This window comes from Fonsecaea nubica (genome assembly GCF_001646965.1).
Source record: "Fonsecaea nubica strain CBS 269.64 chromosome Unknown Scaff137, whole genome shotgun sequence".
In the NCBI taxonomy this organism is placed as follows: Eukaryota; Fungi; Ascomycota; class Eurotiomycetes; order Chaetothyriales; family Herpotrichiellaceae; genus Fonsecaea; species Fonsecaea nubica.
The window spans coordinates 1-21,221 of record NW_019173810.1 but is presented as its reverse complement, the minus strand read 5'-3'; the positions used below and the strand labels follow the sequence as shown (position 1 = coordinate 21,221).

Sequence of the window (21,221 nt, the reverse complement as noted above, 5' to 3'; positions counted from 1 at the left end):
TTAATGGGTAATGGGGGGGCCCCCTCCTAACGCAACTGGATCCACGGGAGGCTCGTGGAAGAATCAAGCTGAACGCAAGGAAGCCTCCTTAGGCGACTTGAACACTGGCTGCCAATTATTAATGGTAGGAGATCAATCGGATCCCAGACTGCGTTACGGGGGGTTGGAAGCCTCACTGTGATAGGCGAGAATGAAACCCCAAGTCCCGAACCCAGCGACCCACACAGTGAAGGCCGAATTGCCAATGAGAGAGAGTAACGAATGAAGGAAAAGAAAAGTGACTGGAGAAGGCCGGATGGCCGGAAATATCTTCTCACTTGTACACATGCTGGGTAGGGAACAGCGACGGCAAAGGCATAAACGGAGGTCGTCATCCCGGTCCGACAAGCATGTCAGATGCCGTCGGTAGGGCGAAAGGGAGACGAGCAGTGGAGCAACAATAGAGAGCGAGGCAGACACACAGAAGAGAAGGGGAAGATGAAGAGAGAGACATCTGGACTGCCAGACTGCGCCCTGAAACGCATCCGCGGTCAGGGTTGAGAGAGTCTCCTCCCAACTACCCAACCAAGGAATTGTTCTTAGTCGTAGAGCCAGACACCATGGTGACCCATTGCAGCTGAGACCATGCACGAAGAAGCAACACAAACCCCTACAATGGGCATTCCCACACGCACACGCAGGGCGCTCGCTGGCATCAGCAGCCCAGCGGCCCAGCAGCCCAGCAACACCATCGCAACTGGTTTTAATTGGTGTCTCTGCCTTGCCTCACCTAACGGATTGGGCCTCAAGAGCCACATCCACCTTCCCAAAGGCTATGCTAGATGCCAAACCGTGTTGCGACGAGTGATGTGTCCCTGCGCGTCCTGCACCTTCTCCCGTCTTTACCCTCTCTCTCTTTCACTGTCCTCGTTTTTTCCTCTTCTCGCCACCATTTCTTCCCAACTTCACTCACACACCCGTCAACGACCAGAAATCCACCCATACAAGCTTGGTCCTGCCAGCTCAACGGGCAGTTCCAGAGCCTCAATCCACCTGATTAGCTGAAAGTCTTACTCTTTTTAGCTTCGCTGGCAAGCCCCGCAGTCCGCAAAAGAACTTTGCTTGGAAACCCGTCCGCAACTTCTTTCATTTCTCTCGCGGGCCCTGTCGCTTAAAAACCTGTCGGCCAACAGGGGTGCCGGCCCTAAATATGCAAGACCTGCGAGTCCCTCGTACGAGGTGCTAGATACAGCCAAAGGAATCACCTCAAGCCTGCACGGCAAGTCTTGATGTTGGACCAGTAGCCCTCCCATACCTTTCCGGGTCTTCGAGCAGTCCCGCTCATCCCCATCGAAGCGACAAAAAAGCCTCTCTCCCCAGCCCCGACAACGGAAGCGCTAACTAGGCTCACAAGCTTCCCCGGGGAGCGAAGCTGTCTGGTCGAAAAGCACCGTCGGAGACCTATTCCCGCCAACACCTTTCCATGCACGTTCTCTTCCAAATCTGGCCACAAATCAGAAGATAGTAAAAAGAAAAACCTGCAAGAATTATGGCATATTTCCGGCTGACGGCGAGGGTGATGGACTGCGAGTAAGAGAGCGCAAGGCCAATCACTCAAACGATTACTCGTGATCGGACCGTTAGAGACACATGAAACCTAGCGTGGAAGCCTTATTAATATACTCGGTCAGGTTGTCACGAAGGAGTCGTGGCGAGGCACATAATCCCAAACCATTGCAGAGTCCACAGTACTCCGTACGGACTACCGGTGTACGAGTACATGCTCTCACGTAGTCTATTATTGCTCTCTATTGTGATATCTATGTGAAAGTGTGATGAGCCTCAGTGATAGGTCAGCTTGCCTGTTTTGGCACATCAAATTCGCTGAAGTGACTTCGCCAAGGACCAGCACCACCAGTGCTGATCTTTTCAAGACTTGACCAGTCGAACAAGTCCTGCCTTCGTTCCCAGAACCCAGACCCTCTGTGAACGGGCCGTCGGGCGTTCACCAGCATCAGTCCTGCTGAATCGTCGCTAAACGCGTGGCTAAGCGAGGAATCAACGGCGCATCATCTGCCCAGCCCGCATCTCCGTTGGTCCAGATCGGGCGAAAAGCACCTCAAAAAGGAGTGCAAATTAAGAAACCCATGCGAGCGGCTGAGGCAGAACTTGCATGGCCCCCGGACAGGGAACGGTCACCCTTTTTGGCTCGAAGATAACTTGTTCACCTTCGAACTGGGTGTTCGTCGTTTCCCGAGAGCTCACCCGAACTGACTGCGCAACGGGCGGTCTTGCCTGGCGAAGTCGCGAGATAGCTATGGCTGGGGTCTGCGGTCAACGGCCGAGCAGCGGTCGTTCTGGGTCATTTTCCTCGTCCGAGCCCTTGCATATCTCTTCCCGTTCCCGGTACAGGACAAAGTGCTGAACGATAAAAAGTAGGTCGAAGCCCATGCTAATGTTTGCGAGCCCGAGCTTCAGAGGATTCCCGGTGATTCCACTCCAGTCACCCCCAAAGCTCGCATCGATGGTCAGCTGGGCTACAGACAGCACCCCTCCCGTCAGATCGAACAAGATTTGCAATATGCTCCAGCCCTCGGTCGATTGGCGCTTATAGTTGAAAAAAGCTTGTGGGATGTACTTAACAAAGGTGCAGACGAGCTTGATATACCCCAAGGTGTACAGCTGCAGTGGTTGCCCGTCACCAGTCAGTCGTGTCACCAACGGAGAGCTACTGGGAGTCATCTCACCACATCGATCCATGCCCAATCCATTGGGTCCTGCTCCCTCAGACCTGAGCGATAAGCCATCAATACGACCATGCCGGCAACAGCAAGGAGGCTTCCCCATACGATGGCCAACACTGGGCGAGTGACTCGCTGATGAGCCGACCCTCGAAAGCCCCATAATCGCGAGTAAAATTGCGAGTAGGTCAAGATGACGAGGATAACGGCATGTACTCCAAAGGCAACATCATTCGGTTGAACAGTTGGCTCTGGAGATGCTGGATGCCTCACTGCATATTGTCTTCGGATCGTCGGGGAATACAGGAAACAGCAGGTTGATACACTGTAGCATAGGAAACCGAGCACGTTGAGAACCGGAAAATCAATGGCGAGGCCTTCAGTGGATCGACGTTTCCAGTTTAGCCACGGTTGAGGATAGAATGAAGCGCTCCAGGACAATGTACTGTCGAGAGGATGAGTGACTAGGCATTTTGCAAATCCGACTACAGTCTCTGGATGGACTTACTAGACCCATCCCAGCAGCCTGAAGAAAGCACATCGGTTAGTGCTCAAGATCTCCGTCTAGCTTATCTGAGACTGGATGACAATCGATAAAAGAAAACATTCGTACCTCGAGACGGCTCTTACAAAGCGAGCCCCTGCGTCTGCATCATTTATCGTCGACATCGAAACGGGTCAGAGATGGATCTGGCGGCCTCGGTAGCAGTGGCATCGACCTTGTTAATCGTTGGCTTTTCCTCGTGCCCCTGTGTTATCTTATGGCAAAGGATGGTTGATGGCCAAGGGCGGACACTTCAAGATCATGATGACATGAACCAGGGTGAAGATAGTGTGCGGGTAGCCACGGGCGGAAGCGATCTCGTGGCGAATCGACAGTGAAGAAATCAGTGGGACCCGCTGGTGCCCAGTGCCCACCTTAGTGGCTGTCTTTAACGGTTCTTTCTGGGGGGGCGCCTCTTGGGAGGCTTGTTGTTGTTGCCCATCCTACCGCTCTGGCTCCATCCAAGACAGAGGACAACTCACCACCCAATCCGGCCACATCCAGACAATTGCATCGTGCAAGACAGACTTTTGCTCTTGTGATACTTCCCTATCGACCTACGAGAAGGTCTCATTTCTGTCCCAGCTCTCCCACCCTTTCCTACCCTATATTCGAACCGACTTCTCTTAGCAGCATCGGCCACTCATCTACCCCGCTTGCCGAGCTCCAGTAAACAAAGCGAAGATCAGTGACAGCTATCGATCAACCCTCAAGCCACCCAACTTCTACAGTTCGGGAACCAAGAATCTCCCCACGCCTTTCTCATCCTTGGATGGTCCCAAGCTCTTGACTGTCGGAGGAGAAGCCTCCAGTGAACTCCAGCTGTCGATTGCAGGCACGAGGTCGGCAATCGAGCCATGTCGCCCTCACCGCAACTCTCCCCTCCAGGGAGCAGCACCTATGATTCAAACACCATGCATGTGGGCGACGGGACGTGGGATGCGGGAAGAGATAACTTTCTCCTGCCCAACCTTATGGGACTAAATTTTGCGACGATGAGATACAATGGTGAGAAGAAAATGTTCCGTGGTTCTGCATTGACGTGGTCAACTGACGAGGTCGAAAATAAGGAATGGGAAATCGCTTCTTCTCCCTGACTGGATACCATAGCCTGGTCGAAGCGCACGGCATCATCGCCGCCATCACATTCCTTGGAATTGTCCCCCTCGCGATCTTCCTGATGCGATTCTACGGCCGCCAACCTCGACTTGCCCTCCGAATGCACATATGGCTGCAAATCCTCACTCTGCTCTTGAGCACGGTGGTTATCATCCTAGGCTTTCAGGCTGTCGGCCCGAATAGAAGCTTGACCAATCCCCATCATGGGATCGGTGTCGCAATATACGTCTTGATCTGGGTCCAAGTGTTGGGAGGCTGTATGGTGCACCGAAAAGAAAAGGGGAGGAAACACGCACACATTCCTCTCCGTGTCATGCTCCATCATTGGCTAGGCCGGGCTATTGCTTTACTTGGGATCGTCCAGGTTCCGCTTGGCCTGACCCTCTATGGATCGCCTGCCTACTTGTTTGTTCTTTTTTCACTATGGGGCTTTTTCATGCTTTCCTTGTACTTCATCCTGCAGTATCTGGCTGAGCGACGAAGAGGTCGCTATGGACCCGGCGGCGGTAGCGGTCACCATGACGTTGTTGAGGACGTGGATGACCGCAGACACACTGGGCTGGGGAAACTGGCACTGGCGGGAGCTGCTGGTGTGGGTCTCGCAGCCTTGTTTAGGAGACGGTCTTCGAGGAGAGACGATTCGCCTCATCGTGTGCATGGATCTGGAACCGAGGTGACTGGAAGTGGATCGTCTTATTACTACGACGACGACAAGCTGTCCGATCGGCCTCGTCACGGTATTGGACACCGCCTGTTACAGGTCGCAGCTATTGGAGGGGCTGTTGCCGCAGTCAAGAAGTTGATGGGCCGCAGAGACCGTGACGACGACTCGGATGCTGGCCCCTACAGACCACCTCTCGGCGGCAATCAGTCTGTGACGACAGACTCGATGTCTCGAATCGAAGAAGGCAGGCCACCCTCCATCCGTCCAGTGACACCAACCGGTGTCAGTCCGGGCCACATTCGACCGACCCATCCTCTCGCCCAAACCCCAATGACACCAGGCTCAAATGGACGGCGACCATCAGAGTCGTTGTACTCGTACGATTCATATATGTCAGGATCCCCATCGCGACGCGATCGGAGATCGCATGGATTCCGAGATGCCGTGGTCGCAGGAGGGACTGTGTTCGCTATCCGACAACTGTTCAAAAACCGCAGGCAACGCAAAGAAGATCTCCGCGCAGAACAACTGAGAAAGGAGAGGATAGACCAGGAGCGAAGAGCACGCATGGACGCGGCTCACGGGTATACTGGTGATGGATATGCACCCCCCAGACGAGCTCGCCACGGCAGGATGGGCAGCCAGACTGCTTCAGACATATCGACCGATTTAGGACCTCCTGGAATGAGCGGAGCCATCCCACCAGCAGTGGGAGCAGGCGTTGGAGCCGCGGCAGCAAGCGCTCTTGCGGACAGAGATCGGATCAGACCAATAGGCCAAGATCCTCCCATCGCACAGCCAGTTCCGCCTTCTTCTGCTTATCCTGTGCCTGGCCCCAGCCATGCAGAAATACCCCCTATTCCACCACCTCACCTCGAGTCATCAGGCAGCGAACTTTACACCACTGGATCCGGCCGACAACGGCATCGACATCATCTCCGCGACGAAGCTGCCGCTGGGCTGGCAGGAGCAGCCCTGGGAGCCGCGGCAGCGGAGGAGTCTCACCGTCAGCGAAGACAAGGCAGCCGTAACAACAACACGGACAGCATGGAATCCCCACCTGTCAGTGTCAAGATAAACATGCACAACGATGGTCGCCAAGTGACCCTTCGACGATTGACTGAGGAAGAGGCCGCGGCACAGCGTGAAGCGCGCAGGAGAGAACGCCAGGCCTCTGCGGCGGCGAGGAGGTCAAGGAGAGGCTCAAGTTTCAGCGGGAGTGACAGTGAGGCTATGGGGGCAACTAGTGCTGATCGACGGTGGAGGCGCACTGAAGCTCTGGAAGCCGAACAGGCTGCTCAGAATGAAGCTGCTGCCCAAGCTGCTGCCATGCCACACCCGGCCACAGCCGTGACTCCTCAACCACCAACGTCTGTTGCCGGGTTTAGCCCTGCTCCGACGATTCCATATCCTGCTCCAGCCGATCCGCACAACGTGCAAACCGGCGCTCCGCAGGCATACCAAGTGCCTCTTCCGCCTCCGCCACCTATCCCTGGATCAGCTAGCAACCTGGGGTATCCAGGTGGAAGTGGTATCACTTCGCCTGGGACGGAGACAAGTGGAGCGACAGAATATGCTAATAATAGGAGAAGGAGGCGGGCAGAACGGGCTCAGGCGAGGTTAGCCAGGGAAGGCAGAACTGGAGGAACCGTGGAGTTTACCTGATGGGGTCTCAGCTGGGTCTGAGGCGCGATGAAGCTTTGGAAAGACATGTATATGGGAGCTGACATGAGAAATGAATGGGGCATTTTCACAGCCTTGTGAGCATTTGGTGTATTCAACTGCACAGAGCGATCTGTGATGTTTGGTCTATGCAAAACCTTTCTGGCATTCTTTCCAGCGCTACCGCATATCATAGACTTGGAAAGGATGTCTGACGAGAATGACGAAATGAGAATGCTTGCTTGGACAGTTGTTGGTGTGTCGATATTGCCCAGTTGTAGAGTGCCCGTTTGGGACGGATGAACGACTCGGATGATGACGAAGACTTTTTTATGTCAACATGGACTTAAGTGCCTGGCGCACACGCGCATACACACAAAAGTAATCTCGTTGCAATTTAAATTGATCCCAGCCATCTGGGGAAGTCTTGCAGGCGAGCATATCTCCTGTAGTGTCTTCTTGGCCACGAACACGGACATGGACATGAATTGACAGATAATGGGATGGGATGGGATGTGCATACATACTTGCCAACGTCGATCGAGTGCACGGCTGGCATAGCATAGTATAGCCGTCCGTCGACTCTACTGGGTCCTCCTCCGGGAGATTGAAGAATGTCTTAGCTGCCTTGCTCCCTGTCTGGCCACGAGGCTGACGGTAGACGATGGATGGCCAGGCTAGGTCAGGCCAGCTTGGGCGTTCCATCGCCGCCCGCGACTTACTGACTGACTGACTGAGATGGCACGCTTAAACAAACCTGAGTATGCATTCAGCAATCTCACGACGGCTCGAGAAATGCGATAATGGGCATTTTGTGGAAGGGGAGAGGGTAGGAGAGCCATGGCATGGAGTGTGAGTCTAGCCCTTCACTCCCTGGATTGCCTCTGTCCAGCCGTCACCACGCCGCATATGTATTTGGCTGTTTGAGGAAATTGAATGATGGTTCGGGAGAGCTACTACAAACGATTGAGTCCGTCAGCACGGTTAGTTGCTGTTCGAGGGCTCTTGGGCATACACCGGTGGTCCTGGGCATGTTCTGCTCGATTGGACGAGTGGACGAGTGAACGAGTGGATGGTGGTTCGGACACAGTAGCAGACACGATGAGGACATTGGAGGATGAGGAGGCGAGGCAGCGATTCCGCAGGTCAACAATGATACCAGATACCAACCTATAGCAAAGATATTGTCCTGTTCTGGGCGCCGAGTTTTGCCATGGAGGGAGGGATGGAGGGGATCAGGAATTCGAAGGACTGACTGTACTCGGCAGTGGCACTTGGATTGAAAACTTGTGGCAGGCTGGGTGGTGGTGGTGGTGGTGGAAGGTTGTTTTTTTCCTCGCGCAAGTTTGAGCAAATATTTGGCAACACCTGCATGTGCACTGAAGACACGTTTTCCTCCATCGATTGAATCGCCGGCGTCATCCTGCCGAATACGCTTTTCCTTGACCTCGCTAGCATCAGCCCCCAACAGTCTCTGAACCGTTTACCTTCGATCGATCGCCGACCCATTCACCACTACTCCGTATCTAGTTCTAGTCAGGCAAATGACAAGCAAGACTGGCTTGATTCTCTCTATCATCTCTTTCCGATCGATTACAAGTTCCACGAGAGATGGGCATCGAGTACCGTGTACCGAGGACAGACCCACTGAGTGCAACTGGGTATCTGCCTCCCTCCCTGCCGACCGACCAACCCATCCAAAGCTAGATTTCAGCAGGGGTCGGAGCGAACCCCTGTGCCATCCCTTCCTGCCTGAGATCACCATCCTCGTCGAACCAAGCACTGCACGGATTATTGCCACTCGCTTTCGGTCCATCTCTCCTACCGTCCGCCTTGGTGATGTTCCAAGAGTCAGAGAAAGAGAGGGGCCCAGATCAAGTGCAATCAGGCGTGTGACCCTCTCTCTCTGATGCCACAGGCGGTCAGAGTGGGGGATGGCGCTGGTCAACTTCTTTGTGTAACACACCTAAAAACAAGCGCTGGGAGCTCCGGGGGACCCAGCCACATCAGCTCAGGTATGTCCACAGCGGTCTTTGTCGAACGCGTCACGCCTCAGGTGCATGCTGCATGCATGCTGCACGCACGACGCTGAAACTCTAGATTTCACCATGGTCAGAAGAAGCAAGTAAAGGCAGTTGAGCTAGGTTTTGGGCCAAGTAGGCAAGTCATCGAAGCTCTAACTAGCAACAAAAACGGACCACGATCATCGCTCCCCTCCCGTCGTTCCGAAGGGCGGAAGCGCAAACGCGCCTGCGTCTGATTCGACGGCGAAAGAGTGGCACACCATGCCTCGATGTCAAACTCCTCAACAGTGGTTGGCCCAGAGAAGAGGAGGATGATGATGATGGGGTGTGATGTGGGATAGATTCACCGGCCTAAGCCAATCCACACTTCATTCCCATTTCCACTTCCACGGCCTCTCTAAACTCAACTCATCTCCTCTCATGCACTCATGCATTCATTCATGCAGTTCATTCTCATGTGCCATCTCTGTCTCTCGCTTCATCTTGCTTCTCACGATACCGTGCGATGTGAGCCCCCCGCGGGGGAGTCGAGAAAGCAATGACAAATGCAATTGTGCTGTCCTTGTTAGCCCCATGGCTTTCATGCATGACCTTGACGAGAGAGCCGGATCGACTAAGATGAGACCAACTCGTTTTGAATGGGGAACGGCCTCGGTGAGACCAACCTGCGACTGCGACTGCTACTCAGCCTGACGACACCTCTTTCCCAGCCCCCCTGGTTTTCTCGCTGTGTAAGGGTGTCATTGTCACGATCTAGGTCTCTCTGTCCTTTTGCTCCATCCACTCTAACCCGAGCAAGATTCAGCTACTGGTGCTCCCCAGTACGGGATTCCTTGCACCCCCCCAGGCTCAACTTGCGGTGGGGGTGCGGGATGCTGGGTTGGAAGGAGAAAGGGGGACGGACACAGGCGTGACAGGTCAAGCAAAACGAGCATGTCCCTTTGCCGATCCTACTATGAGTTCTACGAGGATACGAGGGCGGGTAGCATTGGCGGATACTCTGTCACCCGGTCAGTGCAAGTGCCATTGCCATTGCCAACGCCAGTGCCAGGCACGCCAGGTTCTCGCCAGGTTCAACTTGGAAGGAGTGCTCGTATCAAGCTTCAGAGAGGGCACATGCATGCCGTGCCATGACATGCATCACATGGGTGCGGCGCGGTGCATTGTCTACCTTGGTCAAACAAGGAATATGAACAATCCCCATTTCCATTTCCATTTCCATACACGCCGCATGCCTCCACCAACCTACCTCCAAGTCCCTCCGAGGTTTTACATCCTGGCACATGGCAGCTGACTCCTGACTGACACCTGGCTTTACTGGGGGGTCCCAACTTTTTGACTTGCGTTTTCGTTTTCGTTTCCGCTTGTGCTTTTGAATCCAGATTCGGAATCAGGGGCCTGCTCTGCCCTGCCCTGCTCTGCTCTACTCTGATCCGACCCGGCTAGCCACGATCGAAGCGTTCGCTTGCGGAACCGCGTCTTTGAGCATCGAGCATCGAGTCATCGAGTATCTTTACCCCGTACACACGAGCACCAAGCACCAAGCACCAGGCAGCACGTCCTAGACACTACGAACCATTGCCGCCAGGCACACGTGCCAGGCCAAGGGAAAGGTTCCGGGGAAAGGCACCCACTCCCTCGACCCAACTGCGACATTTGCTTCGTAGCGCAGAATAGAATAAACACAAAAGTTGGGACAAAATGAATGAATGAATGATTGAATGAGCGAGTGAGTAACTGAGTGAAAGTAGGGTGAACCAAACCGATACACGTGCATGTATCAATATCAAATATCAATACAGATCTCAGTTAGGTGACTAGGTCAGCCAATCACTCAGATAGTGAATCATTCGTCATCTCTCATCTCATCTCATCTCATTATCATAGACAGTCTTGGCCTGTGCCGTCCTTGTCTGTAGGTACATAGCTATCTAGATACTCAGCCAAGTAGCTATTCTCTCTCTCTCTCTCTGGTCCCCTGTGCGGCTAAACACCATTGCCATGCCGTAAGCACGGCGCAAAAGCCACAATCACAACCACAACCGCAAACATGAATCATTAAAATCGGGGAAAGACCGGGAGAGCGACAAGCAGCAGTGCCTGGTGAGAAAGAACCATATCACCCCAAAGATGGTGTCAGACGGAGCAAGTGGTTGAGCTCTTATTGTCCTCAGTATCGTTTGAAAAATGGATAAAACCGTAGAAAGCCACAACGAAGATAAGGATTCGGGACACATGCCTCCTTTCTGTGTCAGTGGGGCGAGTGCCAAAGATCAGATGCCAATGGCATATAACTTTTGGGGGTCTTGGATAAACACTTCCTTTCTTCCGCGCCTTCTTCCGTCCTGTTGCTCTCATGCGCGGGCATTTCAGGCACAAAGTCATATCTCCCGTCTCAGATATAGCAGATATAGGGGAACGCGCCATTTGTCAATGTCGCTCCCGTCCCAGAGGAAGAACAACGTGGTACCTGGCACGTCTCCTCAGGCAGGTCTGCTTTCGGCCAATGCCAATCAGCAGCTTGCTGGCCACGCCGCCCACTGCTGGCTAGACTGCCAGTTGAAGGGATCCTGTACCACGCAGAGTGTTAGTCGTCAATTCAGAGCACCAATCCAAGAGACGAGTAGATACGTACCGATGTTTGCTGTACCGGGAGGTTGTAGGACTGTCCCGTCAGTGGTGGAAGCCAGCGCACAGCTGGTTGTTGTGCGGTGTTCCCAGGTGGGATATAGCCCTCTGGTGGAGATGGAAGAGAATAGCTCTGGGCCGTCACTTGCTCGACGGCTTGATTGTCGAACGTAGGAGCCATCACTGGGCAAGCCATGGCGGGGGATGGGCCGGTCGCCGAGTAGGAAACAGAGTAGTTCCCCTCCAGGTTGACATTTGGAGGGGGAGCAAAACTGTATCCTGCACCTGAGTCAACCGTGCTGCTGGTGAACACGTCGACTGCGATTGGTGGGGGCCCAGCGTCCGTTGGTAGAGTTGCTGCCGTATAACCTGGGCCCGTGTTGTCCCCAGCGTAAGAAGGATATGGGGGCTCAGTGTATCCCGGACCTTGGCTAATCGGACACCCAGCGGGTATCACGTCCGCGCTTTCCAGTGCCTGCGCAATGAACGAGGTATTGGCCGTGGTATCGGGCCGGAATTGGTCTGCACACTCTGCCCGTGGTACAGTGCCGTTTGGTGCAATCGATGCGTCCTCATTGACATTCAAGCTCTGAGGTTCTTCGGTACCAGCCCAGAGGAATGGAGCCAGTTGAAATGGATTGGACCGGCCCCCACTATCAGAGACTGGCAGTGCAACTTCCAAAGGGATGATTGGTACATTCCCAAGTTGAAGTTGGGGAAGACTCGTTGTGAGCCATGGTATTGATGGCACGGGCCCTGTGGAAGTTGCCCACCATGTATTGACACCATGACTGCAATGACAAGGGGCGCCTGGGTGATGAACAGGTTGCGCCGTGCGGCTTGAGGCGCTTTCCGTAGACCAAGTGCCACGGGAGCTACCTGATTTGAAAGAAGCTTGATCGTAGGACGCATCTGGGATACGAGGCTCTATGAAGCTGTTGATCCTCTCTGTCAGTGGCATGTGTCGAACGACGTGGACAAAACCTACTTGGGGAGTTTAGAATAGACATAGGAAGGAGGTTGCGAATAAGCCGAAGACGGAGGCATCGGAGCCAGATCCCAGTGAACTTGCTTCCTGGATTTGTCAGACCTTCGTTTCGTCTCCTGTTGAGCTTCGGTGTCAGTGACCTCGCGCTCTCTTTTCTTTCCCGACTCTTGACCTCCGAGGTATTCCGAAGACTGGATGGCAGGTGCTGCCATTAGTGACATGGAAGAGGGCGGAAGCAACCAGTAGCGGAAGCCTCACCACGGAAAAAGCATGGGGAAAGGAGTCAGCACGGGACGGGGGCACACCAAGGTTTATAACAGCGTCGAAATGGTCGTCGTTCATTTCAAGTGCGATCCACTCGAGCACAACCTGCCCTGAGAATTCGATCTTGACATGAAGACTGACCCGAAATTCATATCAAGCTGTATACCAGCTTAGCCCGGACGCAGCTCTGATTCGTTGACGAGCAAAGGCGAACGTCTAGGATGGACCTGCCATTGCTTTACGCCAATCAGGAGTGGGTTGAGCCCCGCGATGAGCACAGCTTGACCGTAAAGCAACGAGGACTAGACAGATGGTGAGTCCAAGAAACATCTCAGGAGGGCGTTCAATAGTCAGTCTCCGCCTGGCAGGTCTGCAGACGCAATCATTCCGATTGCCAAAGTTAGGCTTGGTGGTCGTGATGGTGGGCAGCACGCGCTTTCAGAGGGAAACTAGGGAACCGCCTAGTGCGATGGCGAGTCGCTAAAGGGTCAAAGGTATCCGCTTTTCATTCAAAGACTGAGGCAGAGCATTTAGTCTCACGACAGCCCTGTAAATCTCGGATCGTGGGGGCCGGCAAGGGTGAACCGGCTGCAAGTTGGATCTCGAACGGTGGTGGCTTCTCGTATGGCTTCAATCATTCGTCAAAAGGTCCGCGTCAACTTGGCGCGGGGGGCTGTTGGCAGGCTGCCAGAAGATCCAACCACCGACCGTCTCGTGAGAGCGGGAACCATGGACAACAGGAAAAAGGGAGGGAGTTTTGCAGGAAAGCCACCGACCCATCCAGTCGACATGGGTTCGCGTCCTCAACCCCCGGCCGCTTGACTTCCCCATAGTTTGCAATGTGAGTTTTGATCAGGGCCAAGGGGGACTTTTCGCTCAAGATACGAAGGGAGACGACGCTAAATCTTGGGACGAAGCTTTGCATGGGTGGTCGACCTTCGCTCATTGACGCGCGGATGTAACTCGAGCTTCCCCGGAGTACAGACACTTGGAGAAGGTATTGTCTGCCATGCTCGCTGTGATCAGGCTTGGAAGGCTGTAAGCTTGGCCCATGGTGTCAAACGGGCGCCGATCATCCAACAATTCAGACTCGTGAAGATGTAGGAAATTTGAAGCTGGCAAAAAATAACTGGCCAATAACGAGCGGCGTCTGAAGGTCTCCTCCCTGAGGCTGACCTCAATGTGACAGGTAATATTCTGGGAGGGGATCATTGAAGCAGGAGCGTGGAGATCTCGCTTGTTGTTCCCCTAAAGCCATGCCGCATCGGGTTGAACTGGAAACTGCTGTGGCGACTTGATCGAGCTTTGCCTCTTCATTCCCAGCACTGTTCCCGTCTTGTGGAGATCTCAAAGAGCGATTTGGGCAAGTCCGGCATTTGCAGCCGTTACTCCTTTAGTGACCAAGGACGCCGTCACTTGCCGAGATGCTTCCCATCGAGGTGGCCGATCTCCAGACAAGATGTGGAAATCGTGCCCATCTGAATATCACTCAAGATCGGAGTTCTTCCCAGCAGGATCTCAGCTAATCCTTGTCGGATGATGTAGCTGGAATGCAAGCACCGCGAAAATGGCACTGGTGACTCGCACGGCCAAATGTCCAGCCGCAAGTCTTCTGGTTGGTGGCGGCGTGTAGATAGCACGAGACAATGCACTTGCCAGAGATTGACGGGAAAACTTTAACAGGTTCAGCTAACAGTATCGCTGCACGGGCCATGTCAAAATTTGTGCGGAGAGTAATGGTATCAGCGGATGGTCAAAATCCGACGGCCAGGCGTCGAGATCCCTTTTTGACATTTCCCCACTTGCTAGGTGGCAGGTGTTTCGTCCCGTATTGCGTTGACCTTTGGTGTAGGGCAATTGGTGCCGGCTGCAAGGCGGGAAGAGGTGGGAGTCAACCTCAATGCGTATCCAGACACTGCTTCTCTCCTCAGAGCCATGGATTGTCGAGGGTGATTCTGGTGAACGTGGGTCCGCCGTCGCCTGCCATGACCCCGATTGACACCAGCAAGAGTGGAGAGAGAAGAGACGGTGAATCAGGAGGTTCCAGGATGTCGAGAAATGGGTCTGTGCGCAAGCACAGGAGTTCGAACGCCGGCGCTAGCACATGGTCAGTGGTTTGCCGCCAACAATCAACTCAAGTCTTTGGCCTCATTGTCCCAAATAAGCCAATGCTGACGTTTCCTGCCGCATGGAAGTGGGACTGGAGCTCCTGGACCAGCATGCTCATCTGTTAAGCACAACCTTTCCGTGCGCAAGATTGGGGTGTCCTGGTCAAGCACAGCTTCTTTCCCCGTCCAATAAAGGCATGTAGGAGTGGAACATCCCTGGCGTGAAAGGGAAGGCGGCAAACATGAGAGATCTGGTATTTGGACCCGTCGTCTTAGAGAGGCAATACCCTCGTGTTCTGAAAAGGAGACTTCCCAATGCGACCAGGGTAGTTCTCCTGCACCACGCTAGCACAAGTTGTCGATCGTTGATGATGAAGGAGGCAGAGGCCGGAGCTATGGGATGTGCACTTAGCGCAGATAGATTAAGTTTTGGCCCCAAGTAGTTCCAAAGTCGTATTCAGCAGGTCGAACCCCAGACCTGGTTGTAGTCATATGCTTTCATCACTAGCAGGAAGTTTGATTCAGCAGCTGGCAACAAGTCCACCCATGGTCAGGTCCATTCCCAGCATCACATGTGTTCTTTCTGTCTGAACTTTCCCTCTGACATGTCGGACTCAAGAAAAGGGCTGGGCCCATACATCGTAGAATTGGCATTGGACGTGGGAGAGTCGAGAAAGATCGTCTCTTCGCCAAATTGATTGGCATCCACCGGCATTGGCGCAATAGTGCAGTCCCTTCGTGCAGTCAGGAGGGGTATGAGAAACTCTATATTCCGCAACGTAGGCTCAGTCCGACCCGGCCGTCGGCGCTGACAGGGAAGAGACTGTAACGAAGGTGACAGTGTGGCTAGCCTGGACAGCGAGAACCTCGTCAGAGGGCAGACACTGCTCAGGAAACATCTCAGGCCTTGGATGTAGAAGTTTGCCTGCATTCTAGGCGTTCATGCGTCCTAGATACTGTGTCGCTGGCGTTTCCGTCCATCCAATGATTGTTTGTAATTGAGTGTAATGCGTACAAGCACAAATCGTGTGAACAGAGGCAGGAAAGCCTTGTCGTCTTTGAGACAGTCGATTTGTGCTCCAGCAGCAGCATACGAAGTTGTCTCGTAGTTCATCTGTTCGACTGGCCTCGGGCTGATTGTTCCCAAAAGTCCAGTTCCTCTCATAGTCTTTGGCCTCGTGCTGTCAGCATAAATCCATCACGGAATGCTATGACTTACCTCTGCTTGTGCTTTGTCGTGTGGAACCTCTTGCGATAGGAATATGTGGGCAGACCAAGCAATATCATAGCAGATTCCCCTGATAATGTCGCTATCATCCCGGCATGCCACTCGTCGCACCGCGTTGCGAAACCAGCAAGACAGCCTGATACAGCGCACAATGGCATCTCCAAGAGCTCTCCTGCCCTGGAGATGAGTGCTAAATAGAGCTCTTCGTCGGGTCTCGGGCCTGTCTAAAATTCTCCTCAACTTCCGAAAGGGACTGACCTCTGCAATAAAGCAAACCTTCTGAGAGGACACGTCCCACGGCCTCGCTCAGTTGTTCTGGCATCCGTATAGGCTCTGGTGTGCTAAGATGTCTATTTAGAGTACTTCAGTCGTAACTGCCACAGGATCTATGGTTAGTCCTCATCTGAGGCTACTCACCAGCTGCTGTGTTTCCCTATCCAACCTGATACTTGACGTCCGGTCTGTTCTCGTGGACAGCAGCCAGCACGCCCTGGGCTTTGGATATGTCTTTATCAGTTCGTTGTGGCTTCTACCACACCGCACGATGATGATAGCGCTTTTGAGCCTGCTTGTTCTCAATGCGAGAGTATGCAACATCAAATGCGGAAGGAATGTAGTAAAGGCCTCGAGGAGACATTGCAGGTTGAATACCTTTTTGCAAGTGTTTCTTGTCGTTTCCCTTACCAGTTCTCAAACAAAAAAATCTCCGCGTAGCGGATCAAGCCGTCCCTGGACTGCAAGCTCTGAACTTACAAGAGTGTATATCAACATCGGATCCGGTTCTCGGCTGGCCACAGGCTTGCGAATCCGGTGATACCTGGCCACATAAGGGGACGAAACTTCGGCTCAAGGAAACCATACGAGAGAAGCACCAGACAGAGAATTTGGTTTGGGCACATGGTGCGTCGACTTATCGTGAATGCCACAGCCTCCAACTAAAAGAATTCCACGGGTATTATCATGTAGACAGGCAACACTGGCCGTGACTGAGTAGCACTTCCTGCCTCTTTTTGGTTCTGGACACGTCTGAAAAGACCATCAACGCACGCATCGTCTTCTAGAATTGCCGATCCTGTATATCCCGTGTGGCTCGCACACTATCGAGCAGGTATTGTAGGAGACACTTGAAAATCCTGAGACTATGGATGCCTGAGGTATTTCGACATCGGGGGAAGGCTGGAAGTAGCAAGCATGGCAAGGGTTCGTCTCGGTTAGAGCGAGGTGTGATACAGTCCGATCGAGTTGAGAAGCCGTACATCAACAGAAGGCTGCTAGATAGAGATATCAGGGATGTAGTTCAATGCAAAATTCCGACCATCGAGGAAGTTGGGGACATTGACTGGTGTCATCCGAGCGCAGCATATACAAGCACACGAGGTACAACGAACAATGAACCGCAGTTTGTCAGGTGCGGTGGTGTTGTTTTGCTTAGTGGCTGCTTGCCGAGCTCCGGAGACCTTTAGGCGAGGCTGGTGGAATTTAGGGGCTGATAGGTAGGCAGGCGCTGGGTGGGCGCCTGGGTTCTTGGGACACTAGTGGCTCTTGTGCCGACGGAATCCCGACTGGCTGACGGGTGGCTGTGATCCATCGATGCTGGCAGGTTCCAGCAGCCACAGCCTGCGGCAAACAACAACCATGGCTTCGTCATTCCCAAATGGCACAAACTTTCCAATTTTCCCATTCTCCCCCTCCCAGCCTCCCGCCCCGTCCCCTCTTGAGCATTTCCTTGACTCATCTTGTTTCGACGCTCTCTTTTGCGAACATTTCCTTCTTGTACAGACCTTCTTTGTTGCGCGTCGTTCGTGTGACGTTTCCGGCGGCTTTGAGAGTCAGCCGGTGTTACACCACGCCTTGCGCGCTTCTCGACTGAACTCCGAGAAGTGCTTTTCGTTCAGCCCTCAACCTTGTTTCATTTCAGTTCAGAGAAGCCGCTGATCTCAGTTGATCCTCCTCTCGAGCCGTACCAATTCCTACCGGAAGTTCAGCATGGCGCCGACGACCCCAGCTTTCGAAGATGTCGAGATGAACTTGAGCATCGATGAATCGCAGTCGTACACCGAACCACCGGCTCGCATAGCTGATCGCTTTCACCGCAAGTCCTCTGTGCGGCGGAAGTCCTCTGCGAACTCGTCCCGCCGCAGTTCACTGTCGTCGATCCATTCCCATTCCTCCGCGCTGTCTAGTCATGGCGGACCCCGGAGCACCCATATTGCACAACACCTTCGACGAGCATCCATCATTGAGAGTCGGAAAGCGCGCCTGGCCGACCGTGCCGCTCATGCTGAACAGGTCAGGCTCCGAGCCGCCGCTGCGAAGGCGGCGCAAAGGGCATCTTACAGCGAGGAGAAGGCTTTGGCGGCGCAGGCTGCCCGGGAGAAATTGCTCGCTGAAATTGCAGCCCGCTGTGAGGAAGAAGTAAAACGAGCCAAAAAGATCGCCGAGGAGACGAAGGAGAAAAGGGCCGCGGAATTGGCCAGGCTGAAGGAAGAGATGGCGGAGAAGTATGCAGAGGCAGATAGACGCAGGTCTATGTACCAACAAGGCACGCGACGATCCCGAACAACGTCGCTCGCAGCCGTCGAGGAGAAAAAGGTCGCTCCAGCAGCATTGAAGCGCTCGAATCGCGTCTATGCTGCAAAAGTCATTCAGCGATCGTGGCGACGTTACCACGCGAGCAAGGTGCTCTCCGACTTTTCGGCTCTGGGACTCGACCTGCAGCGAGCCAAGTCGCTCTCTTTCGAGCAATTGACTCAATTCATTTCGGATCAACGAACTACTGCTGCCACGACGTCTATTCTCAGACACCTGGGCGTTCTTGACAATGGCCAAGAAAATTCGGGCGTTGTGCGGGTGTTCCTGAGTGCATACCTTGTCCTAACACATCCCATGCAAGCTTTCAGCCATGGTGGGAGACAGCCTCAGGAGCAAGAGCTCATGACGAAATCCCGTGCGCTGGTTGAGGCCTTCGAGTCTAACATCAAGACCATGACAACTGCGCCGCAGCCGATTTTATCGCAGCCCCAGGTCGAAGCCTTTTCCTTTGCCCTCAACGACTTTACCTCGACTTTTGAGGCGTGGAAAAGTCAGGACTTGGGTGTTCTTGTGGATGTCATGGTCAATTCATTTGTTAATCTGGACTTGATTCTGCAGGCCACCAAAGACGACCATCGGGGCCGCGTTGCTGATGACTATCTTGATGCTGTCCGACAGGAGCAGATCAGGCTACTGGCTCGTCTGAAGCGGCTGGCAGGGCCAGAGGAGGCTTTGTCAAGAGTTCGTACAGCTGTAAGGAAGGCACGGAAGCAAAGGGCAGCAGAAAAGCGACAGAATGGAGCAGAGCAAGTCCCACGAGCCTCGACGCCTGCTGCGACAGAGTCGAATGTGACAGAAGGAACCCTGATGACACCTCCTCCAACACCACGGGCCGATCGACAAGATCAAGTGGCGGGGGTAACGTCTTTCACGGACAGTCTCTCACAGATGATGACTCTACTACCAACCAATCGGGAGATTGCGCACGAAATACTGGTCAGCGGTAGCTTTGAGGTGCAACAGCAACCTTGGACAGACGCCCGTAAGGGCTTGACAGACTCGCTACGAAACAGAATGCGCGCAGATCTTCAGAATGGAGACAGAGAAGCCACGGCGAGGTGGACTCACTCCATGGCAGTCCTCATCCGAGAGAAGCTGATGCTGTTGATCAGCCCACGGCATCCACTTCATAGCAGGATGGACGGCTTTCTGGATCCAGTATTGATCAGTCAACAGTGCCGAAATGGTATGTTCTCGTATGATTCGTTTTTCAGGACCGTCGCGGGCTTGATCGCACAGATCTGCTCTCCTGGCCGGGACGAAATCGTGAATGCTTTTAGCGGCAATACGACCAGCGACACAGTCGATCGTCTTTTTGAACTCATCAATATTATTGACTTGATGAGCTTGGATCACATCAACTTTCAATTCAGACTGGCCTCTCAGGCGGTGCTTGAACACGGCCACGAACACGAAATTGCATCATTTGAACGGGACCTCGAGCAAGGTGTCCATACACTCGCAAAAGCCAAGGACTGGTGGATAAATGCGAGGTCAAACGTGGGATCTCTATCCGCGAGCGCATCTGCGGTATATGCCAGAGGCCTGACCGACCTCGTCTTGCGCAACTCACATCTTAGCAACCGGGACATTCCCGAGCCGCTACACCTTGACTACATACGCCTGCTCAGATTACGGGCGCGAGTGTTCCAAATAGTGGCCATTTCCTCAATCCTACTTACCACCAAGATCCGGCTCAGGCGCAACAGGGAGTCTTTGTGGGCAAAAGATGCGGAACGTCTGATGGCATTGGACCTTTCGAAAGTCAATGCCAACCGGATCGTCTCCCTCATTGAATCATCCCACATGATGCCAGAATCAACCAAAGAAGGACTGCTCAACTTCGTTGGGCGAGTTCTACCCACTGCCGCAGCTGCGTCCAAAAACCTCGAGGCAGCAGAGCAAGCACGGCAGGTCGGGGTCAATGGCGGAACAATAGACGAGCCAACTGGGACCACAAGCGCAGATGTGTTCAGCGAACAAATTGCGAGTTTCCTTCTAAAGACACTGCGAGAACATGTCTTTGCTAGGCTCTCGGCTGCTAGCACGGCTGAGAGAGCCCGGAGTACGACGAGTGCAGGGGAAGTTCTGGCACGCGCTGGGATGCCCGAGTTCCTGGAGGAGGTCAACCGACTTGTGGATACCCTCGACAGAGTGCGCTTAGTGGACTGGAAGTGTCATGAGAAATGGTACGGCCAGATCGCAGGCGAGACTGCCTGAGAGGGTTGGCTCGAAGCCATCCGGGTTTTGTGGGGAGTATTTCTCAGTCGATGGGCGCCGGATGCTGTACATCTTTTCAGAAACTGGTTTGTGTATATTATGCCTTTACGAGACCACGGTGCAGAGAGAAGAGGAAGGGAAAGAGGGAAAGAAGAGGCTATATTGCATTTCCATTCACCGGAGGACGACGGGGGTGGGGGGTGGGAGGAGGAAGATGGGGTTGAGGGACCGGTCCAAGGGAGGGGGGATCTAAGTTAAGGGGTTGGGAATGGGAGGTTGGTGGATCCTGTAGTACAGAGTTGGCAGTTTTGGGAAAAAGAAGATAGCGTGGGTGGCGAAGAGAATTCAACGAGGGGAGAAGGGGTGGAGAGGTACAGTAAGACGGGGAAAGTCCCGTTTTTTGGCTTGTCTTGTCGAAGATGAGGGTTGAAAAGGTGGTTAATCGTGGGAGAAGCAGGGA

The 21,221-nt window shown here is 53.7% G+C and overlaps 4 protein-coding genes across 4 annotated transcripts; 2 read left to right on the top strand and 2 right to left on the bottom strand.

The window, feature by feature from the left end:
- Nucleotides 1-2,313: 2,313 nt before the first annotated feature.
- On the bottom strand, nucleotides 2,314-2,721 carry AYO20_11164 (hypothetical protein; the record flags this gene model as incomplete). Its single annotated transcript, XM_022649417.1, has 1 exon — nucleotides 2,314-2,721. The coding sequence occupies one exon, from the start codon at nucleotides 2,719-2,721 to the stop codon at nucleotides 2,314-2,316; it is 408 nt and encodes a 135-aa protein (XP_022494604.1).
- A 1,400-nt stretch (nucleotides 2,722-4,121) lies between these two features.
- On the top strand, nucleotides 4,122-6,712 carry AYO20_11163 (hypothetical protein; the record flags this gene model as incomplete). Its single annotated transcript, XM_022649416.1, has 2 exons — nucleotides 4,122-4,272; nucleotides 4,335-6,712. 2 exons carry the CDS (start codon nucleotides 4,122-4,124, stop codon nucleotides 6,710-6,712), a joined length of 2,529 nt encoding a protein of 842 aa, XP_022494603.1.
- A 4,534-nt stretch (nucleotides 6,713-11,246) lies between these two features.
- AYO20_11162 (hypothetical protein) lies at nucleotides 11,247-12,561 on the bottom strand (the record flags this gene model as incomplete). Its single annotated transcript, XM_022649415.1, has 3 exons — nucleotides 11,247-11,303; nucleotides 11,369-12,014; nucleotides 12,350-12,561. 3 exons carry the CDS (start codon nucleotides 12,559-12,561, stop codon nucleotides 11,247-11,249), a joined length of 915 nt encoding a protein of 304 aa, XP_022494602.1.
- A 5,374-nt stretch (nucleotides 12,562-17,935) lies between these two features.
- Nucleotides 17,936-20,761, top strand: AYO20_11161 (hypothetical protein; the record flags this gene model as incomplete). Its single annotated transcript, XM_022649414.1, has 1 exon — nucleotides 17,936-20,761. The coding sequence occupies one exon, from the start codon at nucleotides 17,936-17,938 to the stop codon at nucleotides 20,759-20,761; it is 2,826 nt and encodes a 941-aa protein (XP_022494601.1).
- Between the last annotated feature and the right edge of the window lie 460 nt (nucleotides 20,762-21,221).